Source organism: Trichosurus vulpecula, chromosome 6, assembly GCF_011100635.1.
Source record: "Trichosurus vulpecula isolate mTriVul1 chromosome 6, mTriVul1.pri, whole genome shotgun sequence".
Taxonomy (NCBI): Eukaryota; Metazoa; Chordata; class Mammalia; order Diprotodontia; family Phalangeridae; genus Trichosurus; species Trichosurus vulpecula.
Window position 1 is genome coordinate 262,047,010 of NC_050578.1, and position 20,871 is coordinate 262,067,880.

Here is a 20,871-nt window from a genome sequence, read left to right on the forward strand (position 1 = left end):
GGCCTGAGGATTGATAGCCACCATAGCTGGTACTTCTGAGAGTAAGTTATTCCATTACATCATAATTGGTATCTAATTACATATTTTGTGCTTCTATGTAAAGTGTATGTTAACACTTGTTAAGGTGGGAAATAATTCTAAATGCAAGAACAATTGAATTTCTAGAAAATTATATTCTCTGAAAGTGACATAGCAGAGGCATTTTTCTTGAATTACTTCTTTAGAGATAACACATGCAGGGTCAGCAGAGAGCCTCTAGGTCCTGGGTTCCAAAGGACTTGGAGGCAAATGTAAGATGTTCTCTGTAAGTACCATACTTGGGTTTCATGTAAAAGAAGAGGATTTTGCGCTTTGCAGTAGAATAGAGAGACCCACATCCTCCTTGTCCAGTCAATGAAAAAGACTGTGGTTTTCTGGTAATAATGTCTATCAGTGGATTAATTCTGAGGCTGATCATTAGGAAGAGATCAGGGAGGGATCTAATTATGAAATTACTATGTCATGATATACACCATCTACACTATAGCCCAAGGAAATGAAACATCCAGGAGAGTCTATATTCTGGTGAGGGCTTATGTCTGCTAATTTCCTCCTGTGCATTCTTTTTTACTAGTATACTGACTGGTACTTAGAATATTCCTTTCATAAGTTCCCTGAAAGATAAATCAGAAAGGAACTCCCATAAAAGGAGGAGAGGGAGGGCTTATCTCAGGTTATCCTCATCATCTCTGTCACCATTGTTCACTTTTTAGTCACCATTTTTGTGCATGGAACCTAATATTCATGAATATTAGGAGGTTTCAGACAGAGTCTCTCCCCACAAGAGCTTTTCAGTATGTGTGGAAAGATGATATAGGCACATACAAAGACCAATACCAATAACATGTGGCTATTGTTAAAACTCCACTGGCAATTGGTATCAAGGCTATAGAAATAGAGAGGAATAAAGAATGTATGTGCGGGGTGGGGAGTAGAATTGTCAGCAAAAACTTATATGGTGAAAGCTATGTGTGACAGGTTAGACTTAATTAGTAAGGATCAAAAAAGATGGCATTACCCTTTGGGGAAAATGCTATGTACAAAGGCATGAAGGTAGAAATGCATGTATTGAGATTATATTCTAAAACTGATAATTATTTTAAAGCTTTCTTTTCAGAAATGTTCAGAGCAATATACAATTATAAAACCTAAAGAAACACAAGCCAGAAATCAAAGTAAATATTTCATAATAAAGCAATGGTTTGATTGATTGAGATACATTACTGCATTAGAAGGCTACAGTCCCACCAGAATGCACAAGCATGAGAGATGCAATAAATCCTGAAATGAGATGTGGATGGGAAGGGGAGAATCATGAGAAGAGTGGTATATACCAGGGGTAGTGGGGAGGAAATTACGGAGGAAATTAGGCTTGACCTCAGGCAGATCTTCTGAATAATTAAAGTTTAGTAAAAACGGAAGACTGACTCAATTGGTGTGGTGACCTGAAGGTTTCAAGGACAGTTCTCTTTCTTATTCTTAATATTTATTTTTACCAAGGATATGTATCTTCTTTTGATATGTAGAAAAACCAAAGCTGTAATAAGCACTTGATTGACATTAGTGGATTTATAATTCATGTCAAGGAAGTGGATATCTGCACAAGAAGATGATTATTCATACAAAAAATACAAATTGAAATGGGAACTGCCATCTCTTCCTCCCTCACCTATTTCCTAATCCACATGTCCCAGTCATGTCTAACTCTCAATGACCTAGGCCCCCACCACCTTTGACTTCTCTCTCTGTCTTTCTCCTCTGTCTCAGTCTGTTTGTTTTGCTGTCTCTTTGTTTATTTGTTTGTTTATTTATATTAATTTTTGTTTACTCTTTTTCAGTTGTTGTTTCCTGGTTGTAAGATAATTACTACATTCTGAAGTTCTGTTTACTCCATGGAAGGAAAGGTAATGCATCAGATCCCTAAAACAATGTATTTTAGGCTTTTTCTATTTCTCAGTAACTTCATGATGGCTTTCCTTCCATTATAGTCACAAGTTATAAAGAAACAATTTCACATGATTGGATCTCAAACTCAACTAATACGGCACTTCCCTGTTTATCTGGGTATTATTTTTTCAGACAACTTACAAAGAGTCGGAAGAACCATGAGATAGTAGTGCATAAATTTGGAAATGATTTTAAAAGATTGAATATATAGTGTTAGTCCTGGAAAAGGAATTTATTTTCTAGTCCAACCTGATACTTTCCAGTGCAGTGTATAGAGATCAAGGCCTGGAGTCTGGGAGACCTGAGTTCAAATCTGGCCTCAAGACACATACTAGCTATGTACCTCTAGGTAAAGCATTTAACTTCTATTAATATCAGTTTCTCCATCTGTAAACATCGGATAATAATAGTACCTACTTCTTCAGGTTATTTTGAGGATCATTTCGATAATAATTGTAATGGAAATAGCATAGTACTTGACATAAAGAAAGTGCTATATAAGTGTTAGTTATTATTCTCATTCTTATAAATATCAGGAAAAAAAATAGGTCATTTAAGATTGTACAGTCATTAAGGAAAATGGTTGGGATTGAAGGCATTTAAACAATTAATAACTAACATTATCATAGCACTGACTGTATGCCTAGTGCTGTCTTAAGAACTTTAAAGATATTATCCCATTTGGTCTTCCCAACAACTTTAAGAGGTAGTTGCTATTATTTTCCCCATTTTAAAAATGAGGAAACTGGGGAAAATAGAGGTGAAATAATTTCCTCAAGGTCACATAGTATCTGAGGCTGGATTTGAACTCAGGTCTTCCTGCTTTCATACTTAACAACCCATCACTTACCTGCCTCTACAGCATATTAAGTCTAAATGTGAATTAATATGTTAATGAATACATTATTTCAATTGAGTTGCTCTACCAGAAAAACTACTGAAATATGCTCTTTATAAAAATCATTCATTGGATTCTTGCTAGTGAAATTGTCCCAAAGAATATATCTGAAATTTGCTATTAGAGAAAGACATGCCTTTTACTGTCAGCTTGTCTTGTGAAAAATGACCTTACAAGAAAAGAGGAGAAAAATAGTTACAGATTATGAGTTACATATATTTTCAAATTTTAAAAAGTTGTTATGTGAAAGAAAGGTGAGGCTTCTTTTGTTGGGTTCCAGGGAACTGAACTAGATTGAATGGGTATAAGTGACTAGTTCAAGATGACACAATGAATACCAAAGTGGAGGGAGAAGGTCCACCTTTGAACTTAAATTTTGATGTGTAGCAAAGTGAAATATGTGGCCATGACAGTGATTGGTTGTCATTCATTTAAGCATTCTGATTGAGTTATATATTCCAGAATGATCATTTATTGAAGTGGAGATTAAACAAGATTCTTTGAATTTATAGTCATCCATACATTCAGACCATTCTCTATTTCACTCTTATTTTGGCTTCTTCCATACCCCTTGATTTTCTCTCAACCCAAATACATAAGACTTGAGAGTAATTGCTAACTTTGAAATTAATGCTATTATCTCCATAATAATTATAACAATAATAATTTTCTAATTCATCCTCCACCCTTCCTCAATTTTGTTTTTGTGTTTTACTTCTCATGATACACTTCTAATTCTCTCCAACAGGAATCATGGTCAGCCCTGACAAGAATCAAAGTAGTGTGGTCATCTTCATCCTCTTAGGATTCTCTGATTATCCAGAGCTGCAGGTGCCCCTCTTTCTACTGTTCCTTACTGTCTATGCAGTCGCTGTGGTGGGGAATGTGGGCATGATTGTGGTCATCAAGATCAATCCCAAACTTCACACCCCCATGTACTTTTTCCTCAAGCACTTGTCCTTTGTGGATTTCTGTTACTCCACTGTAGTTATACCAAAACTACTAGAAAACTTAGTTGTAGAAGACAGAAGTGTCTCCATCAAAGTCTGCATCACACAGTTTTTCTTTGGTGTCACCTCTGCGGTGACAGAGAGTGTCATGTTGGCAGTGATGGCCTATGACCGCTTTGTTGCTATATGCTATCCATTGCTATATACAGTTTCCGTGTCCCCAAAATTCTGTACCCTGCTAGTGACTGTGGCATATTCCTGGGGCACAGCTTCTTCAGTTGTACTTACTTACTCAATTCTTGTACTGTCATTTTGTGAGACCAAAATCATTAATAACTTTGTATGTGAATATTCTGTCTTCCTATCTGCTTCCTGCTCTGATATACACTTCACTGAGTTAATATTTTCTATCATTGCAAATCTCAGTGCATTTTGCACCCTCACCATTATCCTTACATCTTATCTTATTATTTTTGTCACAATCCTCAAAATGCATTCAGCTAGTGGGAGATCTAAAGCTTTCTCCACTTGTGCCTCCCACTTGATGGCTGTAACCATCTTCTATGGCACCATCCTCTTTCTCTATTGTATTCCTAATTCCCAAAACTCATGGCTTTTAGTCAAAGTAGGATCTGTTTTTTATGCTGTAGTGATTCCTATGCTAAATCCCTTAATATATAGTCTAAGGAACCATGAGGTAAAGCAAACCTTTAGGAAATTAATGGATCTCAAAATCATTTCTCATTAAGGTCATTTCTATGGATTCTATGATTATTGGCTAAACTATTATGATGCAATTTATTGTGATTTTTAAGGAATTCTTTGAGTCCTTTTCAGTTACTCCCTTTTCTGTTGGTCACACTTTCAGTTTCTACAACCATCCAAAAAATAGTCAGGACAATTTTTAAGTAAATGAAGAAAGGTTATTTCGATTGAGAAAAATCACTTCCTGAAAAAAAAAAACATTACAATATATGCCTTAATGTAGCAGCAACCTCAGAAACTTTCATTAAAGCTCCTTATTGTAAAAATAATTCTATTGATTCTGCAAGATTGAATTCCTATTTGCTCACATTTCCACTATTTCATAGTAAAGAAAGAAACAGAAATCTAAGGCATGAACTAGACAGTGAGCAGGTGGTTATTTAAGATATGTCAGAAACAAAAACCTTAAATAGTGACCATATTGAATGTTGGAAGAGAATAGTAGTCACCAATTCCTTAAGGAACTCAATGTGCTGATCGAATTCTTATGAAGCAAAATTTAGTCTTACAAATGTTTAGTACAGTTCTCATAACATAATAAATCCTTTATAAGTGTTGGTGGATTGATTCATTTGTAGTGTGGAGACAAAGATGCTTGGCTTTCCTGCCTTTCAACATGAGTAAATCTATTGCAAAAATTAGTTTCCAATTTATGTTTTTATTTACTTTATTTTTCATTGATGGAATAATAGAACCACTTACATAACATAGCATAATAAAATAAAAGATGATTATACATGGAACTGCAAATCTTCTGTGTATAACTTGCTCTTCTTTTTCTTAAAGCACTTTTATTTTATTTTATTTTTTTTAGTTCATAGTATAAAGCACTTCCAGAACATAGTACTATGAAAAGATTTTGCATGAAACTGCAAATCTACTGTGCTCAAATTACTATTCCTTTCAACTTGTTATTCCTTTCAAATATACAAAGAAATTATCAAGTAAATTTCTTTTAATTTCTCCCCCACAGACGTAGAGACAGCTACCATTAGACACAAGTATATATGTGTGTGTGTGTGTGTGTGTGTGTGTGTGTGTGTGTAAAATCATGTTATACATACTTCTATCTATCTCTGGGTACAAGTATAGTTTCTCTTCATATGTTCTTTATACTTAATTTACTTGTTTATAATGGACAAATAGCTTATTTATTCAAAGTCATTCTTAAAACAACATTGCAGTTACTGTATGCAATGTTCTTTAGGTTTGGTTTATTTTGTTCTTCATTATTTTGTGTACTTCTTTCCATGTTCCACCCTCCTAACATCTTATAGCTCATCATTTCTTATACCTTAGTGGTCTTCCCTCACAATCATGTACCTGAACAAGTCCAGTCGTTCCTCTTAAATATATACCAAATTTAATTTAATTTAATTAGACTTAATTTCAAATATATGCTATTCCTTTTAAATATATACTAAAGTTCAAAGTAAATTCAGTTTTTGATTTTTTTTCACACTGCCCCCTACCCTAGAGCTGTCTTTCATTAAATACATACATACCAACACACACACGCACACAGAAACACAGACATATATTTATGTGAAATCATTCTTTAAATACTTCCCTTCATCAATTCTTTCTCTGGAAGTAGATAGTGTCTGCCTTCATATGTCCTTTGTACTTAGTTTGGGTATTTATAAGAGATAAAATGACTTAGTTGCTCAAAGTTCTTAAAACAATATTTCTGTTTCTGCATGCAATGTTGTCTTGTTTCTCATCATTTTGATTTTCATTATTTTGTGCAAGTCGATCCAGGACAGAACCAAAAATCAGTCAACCTCAGTCTCACCCCCAGAGTTAATGAAGTCCAGTGGCAAGATGAAAGTCAAGAAGACTGGTAATGGCCTCGGATATAGTGGGTGACATTGACTCAATGACAAGAAAAGTTTTGAAGCAATCAACACCTTTTCATTACCAGTTAACATTAAATTTCATGGTAAAAAAAGAAAACAATAAATTTAGAAAGTATCCAAATAAAAACCCATTTAATGAAACAAAGTGTTTCTTGATTTGAAGGCAGCTATTGAAAGATTAACATGTTTTTCATCATACAAGGAGAAAAGAATTGAGAATATCTAATTGCAAGTTCTATTAGATATCACTTCACAGAGCATTAGTTTACTATACATTAGATAATTTAAAAGAGGCATATCATCCCTCTATTTGAATGGAGGAATCCTTCTGTATTCTTTTCTGATAGAGTACAATCGTCAGATCTGAACTGAGTGCCTCACTATGAGAATGACATAAATAAGTAGGAGAGAGGGCATTACAGGGTGACATACATGAAGGAGAGCCTCTAATACATGCCAAAGTATACTGGGGAAAAAAGTGGGCTTGGGAATGAATGCTACAGAACATGCTTAAGGTCACTGATAACTGTCTTTATTTATCTCAATGGCTCACAAGTTAATCAAATAATCAAAAATCAATTATTACTGATCAATTACACAGCAGGTTCTTTTGTAGGTATTGGGTTTACAAAAAATTGAGACGTTCCTTAACTTCACAGATACTACCTATTGTCTTGGAAACAACATTAGACAAATCTTGGAGACAACATATATGTCTCTCTCTCTCTCTCTCTCTCTCTCTCTCTCTCTCTCTCTCTCTCTCTCTCTGTATATATCTGCATATGTATATGTGTATGTGTATATTATATTATATATAATGTATATATGAACACAGACATATATGACATATGTATATATATACACACATATAAACATAACATAACTTCTACATTTGTGAAAGGTGATTTTGTGGAGGGAAGCTTGAGCTGACTAAGGAAACTAGAGCTCTTCAGATTTCAGATGTGAACTTGAAAAGGAAGTTAGTTCATTATGGCATTTCAGGACAACATATAGAAAGGCTCTGAGATGAGAAATGAAGTTATATATGTAAGGAATACTAATGAGGCCAATTTGTCTAGGCCATAGAGTTCATGAAGGAGGATAATGTGGAGTAAATCTAAAAAGTAAATTAGAGTTGTTATGCAAGGTTTTTTTAATTTCAAATAGAGCTTTTTCATATTTAAGACAGATTTTATTGGTGAATATTTATACTGTAGATATAAAGCAAGATTCCCTTAATCTATAAATTTATCTATTAATTTAGGTAATTAAATATCACCATATAATAAAAATATGGACTAAAAGCATATGATACACTTCAAATAAGTATTCTTACATGCTATATAAATGCAAGACACTTCTTCATACAAGTGATAATGACAAAAAGATTATTTTATATTTAGTCAGGATAAATGTTCATATTATTGTAACAGTAATATTATATTAGCATTTAATATGATTTCATTTTTACTGCAGTGAAATGGCCTGTCAGTCAGATTTTTATTATTATTTAGTGGTGTCATTCTAACAAAGATTCATGTACGAAAATTTTAAACATATATGTTGTGATACATATCATTCAGAAAATATATACTGTTTTCATCCATTTTGATATAATTAAGCTCACATTAAGATTATGTCAATATATTTTCCTTTTTTTATAATGAAGATTTTTTATTTTTAGTTTACAATGCTCAGTTGTACATAATTTTGAGTTCCAGATTTTCTTCTGCACTTCCTCCCATCCCTCCCCAAGGTGGCATGGGATCCGATATATCTTCTATATATAACTTTGCATTGAAGTTATTTACACCATAGTCAAGTTGTAAAGAAGAATTATGACCAATGGAATGAATCAGGAGAAAGAAGAAACAAAAACAAAAACAAAACAAACAAAGGAAAAAAAAAGGAAAAAAAAAAGGAGAGTGAACAGTGTGCCTCAAACTGCATTAAGACACCACAGTTCTTTCTCTGGATGCAGACAGCTTTCTCTATCATAAGTCCTTTGGAGTTGTCTTTGCACCTTGTATTGCTGAGAAGAGCAAAGTCTACCAGGGTTAGTCCTCACAGAATCTGTATATCTGTGGTTGTGTACAATATTCTCCTGGTTCTGCTCTGCTCACTCAGCATTATATCACACAGTTTTTTCCATGTTACTATGAGTCCGTATCGTCCCCATTTCTTATCGCACAATAGTATTCCATTACCTTCATATACCACAACTTCTTCAGCCATTCCCCAATTGATGGGCATCCCCTTGATTTCCAATTTTTAGCTACTACAAAAAGAGCCGCTAAAAATATTTTTGTACATATGGGTCCTTTACCCACTTGTGTGATCTCTTTGGGATACAACCTTAGAAGTGGTGTTGCTGGGTTAAAGGGTATGAACACTTTTGTAGCCCTTTGGGCATAGGTCCAAATTGTTCTCCATAATGGCTGAATCAGTTCACAACTCCAACAGCAATGTAACAGTGTTATAATTTTCCCACATCCTCTTCAGCATTTAACATTTTCCCGTTTTGTCATTTTAGCCAATCTGACAGGAGAGATGTGGCACCTAAGAGTTGTTTTGATATGCATTTCTCTAACCAGTAGTGATTTCGAGTAATTTTTCATATGCCTATTGATATCTTTAATTTCTTCCTCTGAAAACTGTCTGTTCATATCCCTTGACCATTACTCAACTGGGGAATCATTTGAATTCCTATAGATTTGACTCAGTTTCCTGTATATTTTAGATATGAGGCCTTTATCAGATAAACTGGTTGTAAAGATTTTCTTCCAATTTTGTGCTACCTTCCTAATCTTTGTTGCATTGGTTTTGTTTAAACAAAAACATTTCAATTCAACTTAATCAAAATTATCCATTTTGCATTTGGTAACGCTCTCTATCTCTTGTTGTGTCAAGAATTCTTTGCTTTTCTATAAATCTGATAGGTAAACTATTCCTTGCTTCCCCAAATTGCTTATAGTATCAACCTTTATTCCTAAATCATGAACTTATTTTCACTTTATTTTGGTATATGGTGTAAGATATTGGTCTATGCCCGGTTTCTGCCCTACCATTTTCCAATTTTCTCAGCAATTTTTGTGAAATAGTGCGTTCTTAGTGTGGAAGCTGGATTCTTTGGGTTTATCAAAGAGTAGATTCCTATAGTCAATGAATACTGCGTCTTGTGTACCAATCCTATTCCACTGATCCATGACTCTGTTTCTTAGCCAGTACCAGGTAGTTTTGAGGACTGCTGCTTTATAATACAGCTTAATATGTGGTATGGCTAGGCCACCTTCCCTAGCATTTCTTTTCATTAATACCCTAGATATTCTAGACTTTTTGTTCTTCCAGATGAATTTTGTTATTATTTTATTGAGCTCTGTAAAATAATTTTTTGGTAGTTCGATTAGTATGGCACTGAATAGATAGATTGATTTAGGTAAAATTGTCATTTTCGTTTTATTAGCTCAGCCTAACCATAAGCAACTGATATTTTTTTTTCGATTTATTTAGATCAGACTTTATTCATGTGAAAATGTTTCATAATTATGTTCATATAAGCCCTCGAATTGACTTGGAAGATAGACTCCCAAATATTTTATAGTGTCTACAGTAACTTTGAATGGAATTGCTCTTTCTATCTGTTGCTGTTGCACTTTGTTAATAATGTATAGGAATGCTGAGTATTTATGTGGGTTTATTTTATATCCTGCAACTTTGCTCAAGGTGTTTATTATTCAAGTAGCTTTTTTACTTGATTCTCTAGGATTCTCTAAGTAAATCATCATGTCATCTGCAAAAAGTGATAATTTAGCTTCTTTTTTGCCTATTCTAATTCCTTCAATTTCTTTGTTTTCTCTTATTGCTACAGCTAACGTTTCTAGTACCAAATTGAATAGTAGGGATGATAATGGACATCCTTGTTTCACCCCTGATCTTATTGGGAATGCATTTAGCTTATCCCCATTACAAATAATGCTTGTTGATGGTTTTAGGTAGATGCTATTTATAATTTTAAGGAAGGCTTCATTTATTCCTATGCTTTCTACTGTTTTTAATAGGAATGGGTGTTGTATTTTGTCAAAGGCTTTTTCTGCATCTATTGAGACGATCATACAGTTTCTGCTAGCTTTGTTGTTGATATGATCAATTATGCTGATAGTTTTTCTAATATTGAACCAGCATTGCATTCCTGCAATAAATCCTACCTGGTCTTAGTGTATTGTTCTCATGATAAGTTGCTGCAATCTTTCTGCTAATATTTTATTTAAAATTTTTGCATCAATATTCATTAGGGAAATTGGTCTATAATTTTATTTCTCTGTTTTGACTCTTCCTGGTTTAGGTATTAGTACCACATTTTTGTCATAAAAAGAATTTGGTAGGACTCCTTCTTCACCTGTTTTACCAAATAGTCTATAAAGTACAGGGATTAATTGTCCTTTAAATATTTGACAAAATTCACATGTAAAACCATCTGGCCCTGGAGATGTTTTCCTAGGGAGTTCATTGATGGCTTACTCAATTTCTTTTTCTGAGATGGGGTTATTTAGAAATTTTCCTTCCTCTCCTGTTAACCTGGGCAATTTATATTTTTGTAGATATTCATCCATATCCCTAAGGTTGTCAAATTTATGGGCATACAATTGGGCAAAATAATTCCTAATTATTGTTTTAGTTTCTTCTTCATTGGAGGTGAATTCTCCCTTTTCATTTTTGATAGTGGTAATTTGATTTTCTTCTTTCTTTTTTTTAATAAATTGACCAAATGTTTATCAATTTTATTGTTTTTTTATAAAACCAGTACTTGGTTTTATTTATTAATTAATTACTTTTCTTGATTTTAGTTTTCTTAATCTCTCCTTTGATTTTCAGTTTTTCTAATTTGGTATTTAATTGGTGATTTTCAATTTGTTCTTTTTCTAGCTTTTCAGTTGCATGCCCAAATAATTGATCTCCTTTCTCTCTGTTTTATTCATGTATGCATTTAGAGATATAAAACTTCCCCTAAGAACTGTTTTTGCTGCATCCAATAAGTTTTGGTATGTTGTCTCATTATTGTCATTATCCTGAATGAACTTAATAATTGTTTCTATGATTTGTTCTTTGGCCCACTCCTCCTTTGGAATTAAATTATTTAGTTCCTAATTAATTTTAGGTTATTTTTCTCTGGTTCTTTATTACAAATAATTTTTATTGCATCATGATCTGAAAAGGATGCTTTGACTACTTCTCCCTTTCTTCACTGGATTGTGAGGTTTTTAGGCACTGGTAAATGGTCAGTTTTTGTGTATGTGCCATGTCCCACTTAGAAAAAAAAAAGTATATTCCTTTTTATCCTCATTCAGTTTTCTCCAGAGGTCTATCGTATCTGCCTTTTCTAAAATTCTGTTCACCTCCTTAACTTCTTTCTTTTTTATTTTGAGTTTAGATTTTTCAAGTTCAGAGAGGGAGATGTTGAGGTTTCCCATTATTATGGTTTTGCTGTCTATTTCTTCCTGTAACTACCTTAACCTCTCCTCTAAGAAATTGCATGCCATAACACTAAGTGCATGTGTGTTGAACAATTATATTGCTTCATTGTTTATGGTGCCTTTTAGCAGGAAGTAGTGTCCTTCCTTATCTCTTTTAATTAGGTCTCTCTTTGCTTTTGCTTTGTCTGAGATTAGGATTGCTACCCCTGCTTTTTTTTTTTTTTTTTTTGCTTTAGCTGAAGCACAATATATTCTACTCCAGCCTTTTACCTTTACTCTATGTGTATTCCCCCTGTTTCAAATGTGTTTCTTGTAAACAGCATGTCATAGGATTATGGTTTTTAATTCATTCTGCTATCTGTTTCTATTTTATGGGAGAATTCATCCCATTCACATTCACAGTTATGATTACTATCTGTGCCTTTTTCTCCATCCTATTTTCCCCCTGTATATGATTTAATTTCTCCCTTTCTCCTTCCACTCCTAAACAAAGTTTTGCTTTTGACTACCACCTTCCTCAGTTTACCCTCCCTCCTGTATTCTTTCCCTTATCTTCCTGTTTTCCACTTGGTAGTTCTTCCCTCCCTTTTGACCAACCCCTCCCTTTTTTCCCCCTTTCCCTTCCCACTGCCTGTAGAACAAGTTAGATTTCTATTCTGGTCAGGGTATGTTATTTCATTCTTGAGTCAAATCCAATGAGAGTAAAGCTCAGATACTGCTCTTCTCCCTCCCTTCTTTGCATCTACTACAATATGTTTTTGTGCCTCTTCATGTGTTGTAATTTACCCTTTTCTACTACCTCCTTACCTCCTCTCCCAGAACCATTCCTTTATAGCTTATAATAATATTTTTTATCATTATATCGGTTATTTTATACTGACATCCACAGTCTATGAATATCCTTTTCAATTGTTGTAATAAGTATACTATTCTCAAGATTGACATATATATCAAACATATATAAAACAAAATAATCCTATATAAGGATGTAATTAGCCTTATTCATTAACTAGGGTTTTTTTTCCCCATTTACTTTTTTATGTCTCTCGAGTTTTATATTTGAAGATCAAATTTTCCATTGAGCTCTGGCCTTTTCATCCGGGAAGTCTGGAATTCCCTTATTTCATTGAATTTCCATCTCCTTGCCTGGAAAACTATTCTCAGTTTTGCTGGGTAGTTTATCCTTGGTTGTAGCCCAAGCTCCTTTGCCTTTTGGAATTTCATATTACAATTTCTCCTATCATTTAATGTAGAAGCTGAAAGATCCTGTGATATTTGAATTGTTTCTTTCAAGCTGCTTGCAATATTTTCTCCTTGACCTGGTAGTTCTGGAATTGGGTTATAATATTTCTTGGAGTTTTCAATTTGGGATCTTTTTCTGGGGGTGAATGATGGATTGTTTTGATGACAGTTTCATCCTCTGCTTCTAGGATCTCCAGGCAATTTTCTTTAAGAATTTCATGGCAGAAACTGTCCAGGCTCTTTTTTTCATCACAGCTTTCAGGTAGACCAATAATTTTTAGATTGTCTCTCCTGAATCTATTTTCCAGGTCAGTTGTTTTTCTAATCAAATATTTCATATTTTCTTCTATTTTTTCATTTTTTAGATTTTGTTTGACTGATTCTTGATTCTCATAGACTCATTAGCGTCTACTTGCCCCATTCTAATTTTTAATGTTTCATTTTCTTCCTTTGTCTTCTCTATTTCCTTTTCCATTTGGTTGATTTTACTTTTCAGTGAGACATTTTCTCCATTTATATTCTGATTTTCCTTAACCAGTTCCCCGATTTTACCTTTTAAAGATTTGTTTTCCTCAATGATTTTTTTCCCTTTCTTTCATAAAGCTAGATCACAACACAAGAAACTTGGGATACAGCCCCTGAGCCTCAGAAACAGAGATCCACTTCAGAAAACAGGAGGGGAAAAAACACCATGAAAAAGAATTGTAAGAAACTTTCAAAGTCAATTGACTCTTATTACAGAGACAGGGAAGACCAAAATACCAATTCAGAAGAGGATAGCATGGACAGTAAACCCACATCTGAAACCTCAAAAGGGAAAGTGAACTGGTCTCCAGACCAAAAAGCATTCCTGGAAGAACTCAAGGAGGGCTTTAAAAACCAAATTAGGGAGGTAAAAGAAAAAGAATCATTTCTTTTTATATTGAATATAAGAATTACTAGAGTTATTGAGAAAGATATGGCATAATTATATTTTTCCTGAGGCAAATCCCATGGCATACACTGAAGAGTGATTGAACCCAGAGAGGAAGACAAAAAGCAATGGATAGAAATTACAAATAGGAAAAATTTTGATTAATGTGCTTTCTAAATTTTTATTTTCAAAATGTATTTATTTATTTATTCTAGTTTTCACCATTCACTTTCACAAGAATTTTGAGTTCCAATTTTTTTTTCCTTATCCATCCCCTCCCTCAACCCCAATATGGCATGACATCTGATACAGGCTCTGCATATGTATGCATTTTAAAGATATTTGCACCTTAGTCATGATGCAAAGAAGAATTAGAAACAATGGGAGAAACACAAGAAAGAAGAAATAAGCAAGCAAAAAAAGAGAGAGTTAGCAAATGGTATACTTCAATCTGCATTTAGTCTCATTCTTGTGTGTTCTCTAATTGTCTGGAATGAAAATATTATCAGAATCATTACTCATGTTTTGTTCTATATCATGATATTCTATCATTATTCCTATTATTTATCATTGTTTATTGATAAACTAAGTATCTCAGTGGATACAGCTGAAGTATGGAATCAGGAAGAGTTGAGTTCAAATCTGTCCTCAGATACTTGCTGACTGTGTGACCCTGAGAAGTTCATTTAATTTGGTTTGCCTCATCCATAACATGAAGAAGGAAATGGAAAAGCACTCCAGTATCTTCCAACAAAAACCTCAAATGGGGCCACAGAGAGTTGAACACAACTGAATATAGCAAACAACAACACTTGTATAATCTAGAAGGACAGACCACAAATTGCACCAGGTTCCTTTTTTTCAGACGGCGCCAATCAGCTGGACCTTCAGGATCTGAAGTACTCAAAAACATGCAGATAATCCTAATAGAAAAGGGAGATACATGTGATGCTTCAGTTCGAAAAAAATTGTTGAGAATTATTAGAAGCATCATTAATTCCTACACAATATTAATAAATTCAACAACAGTAATATTTCTGAACATACCTGTACTTCCATGCACATGGATGGATACAAACACACTCACACACATGTTTGCATATTGATACTACACCCTCATAGCATCTGTGTGTAATGAATGACAGTATTGAAGGCAAAGTAGATTGGAAAATATCTCATGTTTAAAAGCTGGTGTTTTCAATGGGGTAATTGGACTTCAGCATTAAAATCATTTCTCTGGAAGCTTCCCAGTTTCTCAGTAGGCACCTGTCCTGTGCGAAAATTTTCTCCTTGCAGAACACATTAGCTTATCCAAACAGACAGAGGGGTGCCTGACCTAAGGATTTTTGTCCCCTGCCATATCCCCAAGGATATGCCTCTGACAATTCTCTCAATCTCTAGTATATTCCCTACACTTTTCCATCCATAGCTCCCAAAGACACTTGGACCCCTAGATAACCTAAGTAGTATCCCTGGCCTTTCTTTCCCATGCCCCCTTTCTATATAAGTCCCAGAATCATGCTCACTCTCTTGCAGGTCCCCAAAGGACCATTGCCCACTTTTTCTAAAGCATTACATAATTTTTTTTTTCCACCAGACTAAGAGAAGGTTTGAGTGAATTATATGAATTCATTCCAGGCACCACAGCCATGGTGTTCTTGGGGACCCCCAAAACCTCATCATTTCTTCTGATCTTTAAGGGAAGCTAAAATAATTAAGGACAGAGGTGAGGAGGTTGTGCATTTCAGAAAATATAAAGCAACCAAAATTGTGAGAGAATATTGTATTTAAGTTTTATTTTTTTAAGTTTTATTATTTTAAAATAAAAATTAAGGATGAAATCATAAGAGACAATATGGTTTAGCATAAAACACACTGGATATGGATTCAGAGGAACTAAGCGCCAATCCCATTTCTCCTAATGACTTCCTCTGTGACTTTGGGCCAGTCTCAACCACTGTACCTCAGTTTCCATAGCTCTAAAATGAAATGGTTAGGTTAGATGGCCTCAAGAGTTTCTTCTATTTCTAAATCTGTGCTTCCATGATGGCCTCGTGCATTTTTTTAAAATTTATTTTTGGGGGCAGAGCCAAGATGGGGGCCTAAAATGGGGACTCACTTAAGCTCTCGCCCAATACCCTCCAAACACCTGTAAAAATGACTTTGTTTAATTCTAGAGCTACTGAACCCATGGAATAACAGAGGGAAACAAGTCTCCAGCCCAAGACAGACTGGATAGTCATTGGGAAGGGTCTATCGCATTGTGCTGGGAGTGGAGAACAGCCCAGCTTCTGCTGTGCCTGTAGAGACCAGTTCAGAGTAGACGAGATAGACCAGATGAAACAGGCCTCAGGCCCTGAATCACAGAACTGTGGCATTTACCAGATTTCTCAACCCACAAACGCCAATGACAATGGAGCAGGTCAGTGAGAAAACTGCTGGATCTGGGTGAGAGAAGTGTGAAGTCCAGCCGCAGTCTCCAGAGCAGTGGAGGTGGTGTGGCAGCAGCAGGAAACTCCATCAGCTGCTTCCAGAGCTCCTTCAGCAGCTACTTCTGGCCCCAGGCCTACCCGGTGGGAGGAATCAAGAGGCTTATCAGAGCAGGAGTGCAGGGAGAGCTTTGCTGGTGCTATGGAAAAGTTATCTTGCTTTGCCCTGCTTAGGTCTGGGTCACAGTACTGGTTGGCTGTTCTTAGGGGAGGGGGAGCAATGTTGTGGCAGAGCTTGCAGTGATCGTGGAGAGGGAGTCCTCCTGGTAGTTACATGCAGAAAGGAGTGCTCACAATTACAGACCAGGGCACAGCTCAGGAGAGAGGTATCATACCAACACAGAATAGAAGTACCTATGAAAATAGCAGTGCAAAACCCCTGAAACTTGGGACAAAGCACTCTCCACTCTGAAGGTAGTCATACCCTGACCAAAAGCTCAAAAGTCAAGTAATTGCCTGGGAAGATGAGCAAGCAGCATAAAAAGGACTCAGACTCTGACTATAGAATCTTTTTTGGTGACAAAGATCAAAACACAGAGTCAGAAGTCAACAAAGTCAAAAATCCTACATCAAAAGCCTCCAAGAAAAATATGAATTGGTCTCAGGCCATGGAAGAGCTCAAAAAGGATTTGCAAAAGCAAGTAAGAGAAGTAGAGAAAAATTGGGAAGAGAAAATAGAGCGAGGCAAGAAAATCATGAAAAACAAGTCAACAGCTTGCTAAAGGAGGCCCAAAAATATACTGAAAAAAATAACACCTTAAAAATAGACTAACTCAAATGGCAAAAGACCCCCCCAAAAGCCAATGAGGAGGAGAATGGCTTAAAAGGCAGAATTAGCCACGTGGAAAAGGAGGTCCAAAAGACCACTGAAGAAAATACTACCTTAAAAATTAGAACAGAGCAAGTAGAAGTTAGTGGCTTTATGAGAAATCAAGAAATTATAAAACAGAACCAAAGGAATGGAAAAATGGAAGACAATGTGAAATATCTCATTGGAAAAACCACTGACCTGGAGCATAGATCCAAGATAGATACTTTAAAAATTATTGGACTAACTAAAAGTCATGATCAAAAAAAGAGCCTAGGCATCATCTTTCAAGAAATTATCAAGTAAAACTGCCCTGATATTCTAGAACCAGAGGGTAAAATAGACATTGAAAGAATCCACCAATTGCCTCTTGAAAAAGATCCCAAAAAGCAAACTCCTAGGAACATTGTAGCCAAATTCCCGAATTCCCAGGTCAAGGAGAAAATATTGCAAACAGCCAGAAAGAAACAATTCGAGTGTTGTGGAAACACAATCAGGATAATACAAGATCTAGGAGCTTCTACATTAAGGGATCAAAGGGCTTGGAACATGATATTCTGGAGATCAAAGGAGCTAGGATTAAAACTAAGAATCTACTACCCTGAAAAACTGATTATAATACTCCAGAGCAAAATATGGATTTTAAATAAAATGGAGAACTTTTCTTTCTCTCTTTCTCTTTCTCTTATTCTTTCTCTTTCTCTTTCATTCTCTATGAAAAGAGCAGAGCTGAATAGAAAATTTGACTTTTAAATACAACAATTAAGAGAAGCATGAAAAGGGAAACAGGAAAGAGAAATCCTAAGGGACTTTCTAAAGTTGTACTGTTTTGTTTACATTAATACATGGAAAGATGATATTTGTAACTCATGAGACCTTTCTCACTATTAGCGTAGTTGAAGGGAATATACATATGTGTGTGTAAACATATATATATATATATATATATATGTACATATATATATATATGTAAATGTATATAGAAGGCACAGGCTGAGTTGAATATGAAAGGTTGATGTCTAAAAAAATAAAATTAAGGGGTGAGATGGGAATATATTGCGAGAAGGAAAAAGGGAGAGAAAGAATAGGTTAAATAATCTCACATAAAAGTGGTAAGAAAAAGCACTTATAATGGAAGGGAAGAGGTGTCAGGTGAAAGAAAATGAGTGAATCTTGCTCTGATCGGATTTGACTTAAGGCGGGAATAACACACTCCTTTGGGTATCTTACCCTACAGGAAAGTAGAGGGGAAGGGGATAAGGGGGGTGGGGCATGATAGAAGAAAGGGCAGATGGGGGGAGGAAGTAGTCAAAAGCAAACACTTTTGAAAAGGGACAGGGTCAAGGGAGAAAACTGAATAAAGGGTGTCAGGATAGGATGGAGAGAAATATAGTTAGTCTTTCACAACATCACTATTCTGGAATTGTTTTGCATAACGATATATGTGTGACCTATGTTCAATTGTTTGCCTTTTCATAGAGTGTGGGTGGGGAGGAAAGAAGGGAGAGAAATTGGAACTCAAAGTTTTAAAAAAGAAAAGTTCAAAAAAGAGTTGTTTTTAATGCAACTGGGAAATAAAATATACAGGCAATGGGGTATAGAAATCTGTCTTGCCCTACAATAAAGTAAGGGGGAACAGGATAAGGTGGGGGAGGGTGGTGACAGAAGAGAAGGCAGATTAGGGAAAGGGTCAATCAGAATATATGCCATCTTGGTTTGGGGGAGGGTAGAAATGGGGAGAAAATTTGTAACTTAGAATTTTGTGGAAACCAAAGTTGAAAATTAAAATATTAAATAATAAAAAAATAAAACATTAAATACAATTTATTTTTATTTTTAATTTACAGCACTCAGTTCCACAAGTTTTTCAAGTTCCAAATATTCTCCCCCTCTTTCTCCTCCTCCCTCTCCCCAAAACAACATGTAATCTGATATAAGTTATCCATAAACCTTCACATTAAACTTATTTATACAATAGTCAAGTTGTAAAGAATTATAACCAAGGGAATGAACAATGAGAAATAAGAAACAAAACTGAAAAAGAATAAAAAAGAGAGCAAACAGTTTGCCTGAATCAGCATTCGGACTCTGTAACACCTTCTCTAGATTGGATAGCTTTTTCCATCATGAGTCCTTTGGAGCTCTCTTAGAGCCTTGTATTGCTGAGAAGAGCCAAATCTTTCAAAGGTAGTCATCAGAGATGCCATGTGTCTGTAACCATTTATAATGTTCCCCTGGGTCTGCTACCCTCACTCAGCATCAAATCATATAAGCCTTTCCAGGTAATTATTAAATCTGTCTGCTCTTCATTTCTTATAGCAAAATAGTATTGCCTTACATTCATATACAATAATTGGTTTAGTCATTCCCCAATTGATGGGCATCCGCTTGATTTCCAATTCTGTGCCATCACAAAAAGAGTTGCTATTAATATTTATGTACATATGGCTCCTTTTCCCACTTGTATGATCTCTTTGGATATAGCCCTAGAAGCGGTAACACTGGGTCAAAGGGAATGCACATTTTTATAGCCCTTTGGGCAAAGTTCCAAATTGCTCTCCAGAATGGTTGGATCAGTTCACAGCTCCACCAACAATGTAACAATGTTTGTCTTCTCCCACATCTTCTCCAGCATTCATCATTTTCCTATTTTGTCATGTTAGCCAATCTATGAGGAGAGATGTGGTACCTAAGAGTTGTTTTGATTTGCATTTCTCTAATCAGTTGTGATTTGGAGCATTTTTTCATGTGCTTGTAGATCTCTAATTTCTTCCCCTGAAAACTGCCTGTTTACATTTTTTGAAGATTTATGATTTAGTGAATGACTTGTATTCTTACAAGTTTAATTCAGTTCCTTGTATATTTTAGAGATGAGGCCTTTATCAAGGACACTGGTTATAATGATTCTTTCCCAATTCTCTGCTTTCCTCATAATGCTGTATGTATTGACTTTGTACAAAAACTTTTCGATTTAATGTGATCAAAATTATCCATTTTGCATTTTGTTACTCTATCTATACTTGTTTGGTCATAAATTCTTCCCTTCCCCATAAATTTGGTAGTTAAACTATACCTTGCTCTCCCAAATTGCTTACCGTATCAGCCTTTATATCTAAATCATGAGCTCATTTTGATGTTATTTTTGTATGTGGGGTAAGATATTTGTATATGCCCAGATTCTGCCATACTGTTGTCCAGGTTTCCAGGACATTTTGGGGAAAGAGTGAGTTCTTGTACCAGAAGCTGTATTACTATAGTCATTGACTACTGCTTCTTTTGTACCTAACCTGTTCCACAGATCCGCCACTCTGTTTCTTAGCCAGTACAAAATAGCTTTGATGATTGCTGCTTTATAGTACAACTTAATATCTGGCATGGTTAGGACACCCTCCCTAGCTTTTCTTTTCATTAATTCCTTTGATATTCTGGACCTTCTGTTCTTCCAGATGAATTTTGTTATTATTTTATCCAGCTCTGCAAAAGAAGTTTT

General features: G+C 35.0%; 1 protein-coding gene across 1 annotated transcript; it reads left to right on the forward strand.

Moving 5' to 3' along the window:
- The first annotated feature begins 3,637 nt into the window (after positions 1-3,637).
- Positions 3,638-4,582, forward strand: LOC118854054 (olfactory receptor 5D18-like). The gene has a single exon (XM_036764363.1). The coding sequence runs from the start codon at positions 3,638-3,640 to the stop codon at positions 4,580-4,582; it is 945 nt and encodes a 314-aa protein (XP_036620258.1).
- The last annotated feature ends 16,289 nt before the right edge of the window (positions 4,583-20,871 follow it).

Bases quoted from the DNA above. Each gene is read 5' to 3' on its own strand.
- LOC118854054 (XM_036764363.1), top strand. From the start codon at position 3,638: ATGGTCAGCCCTGACAAGAATCAAAGTAGTGTGGTCATCTTCATCCTC.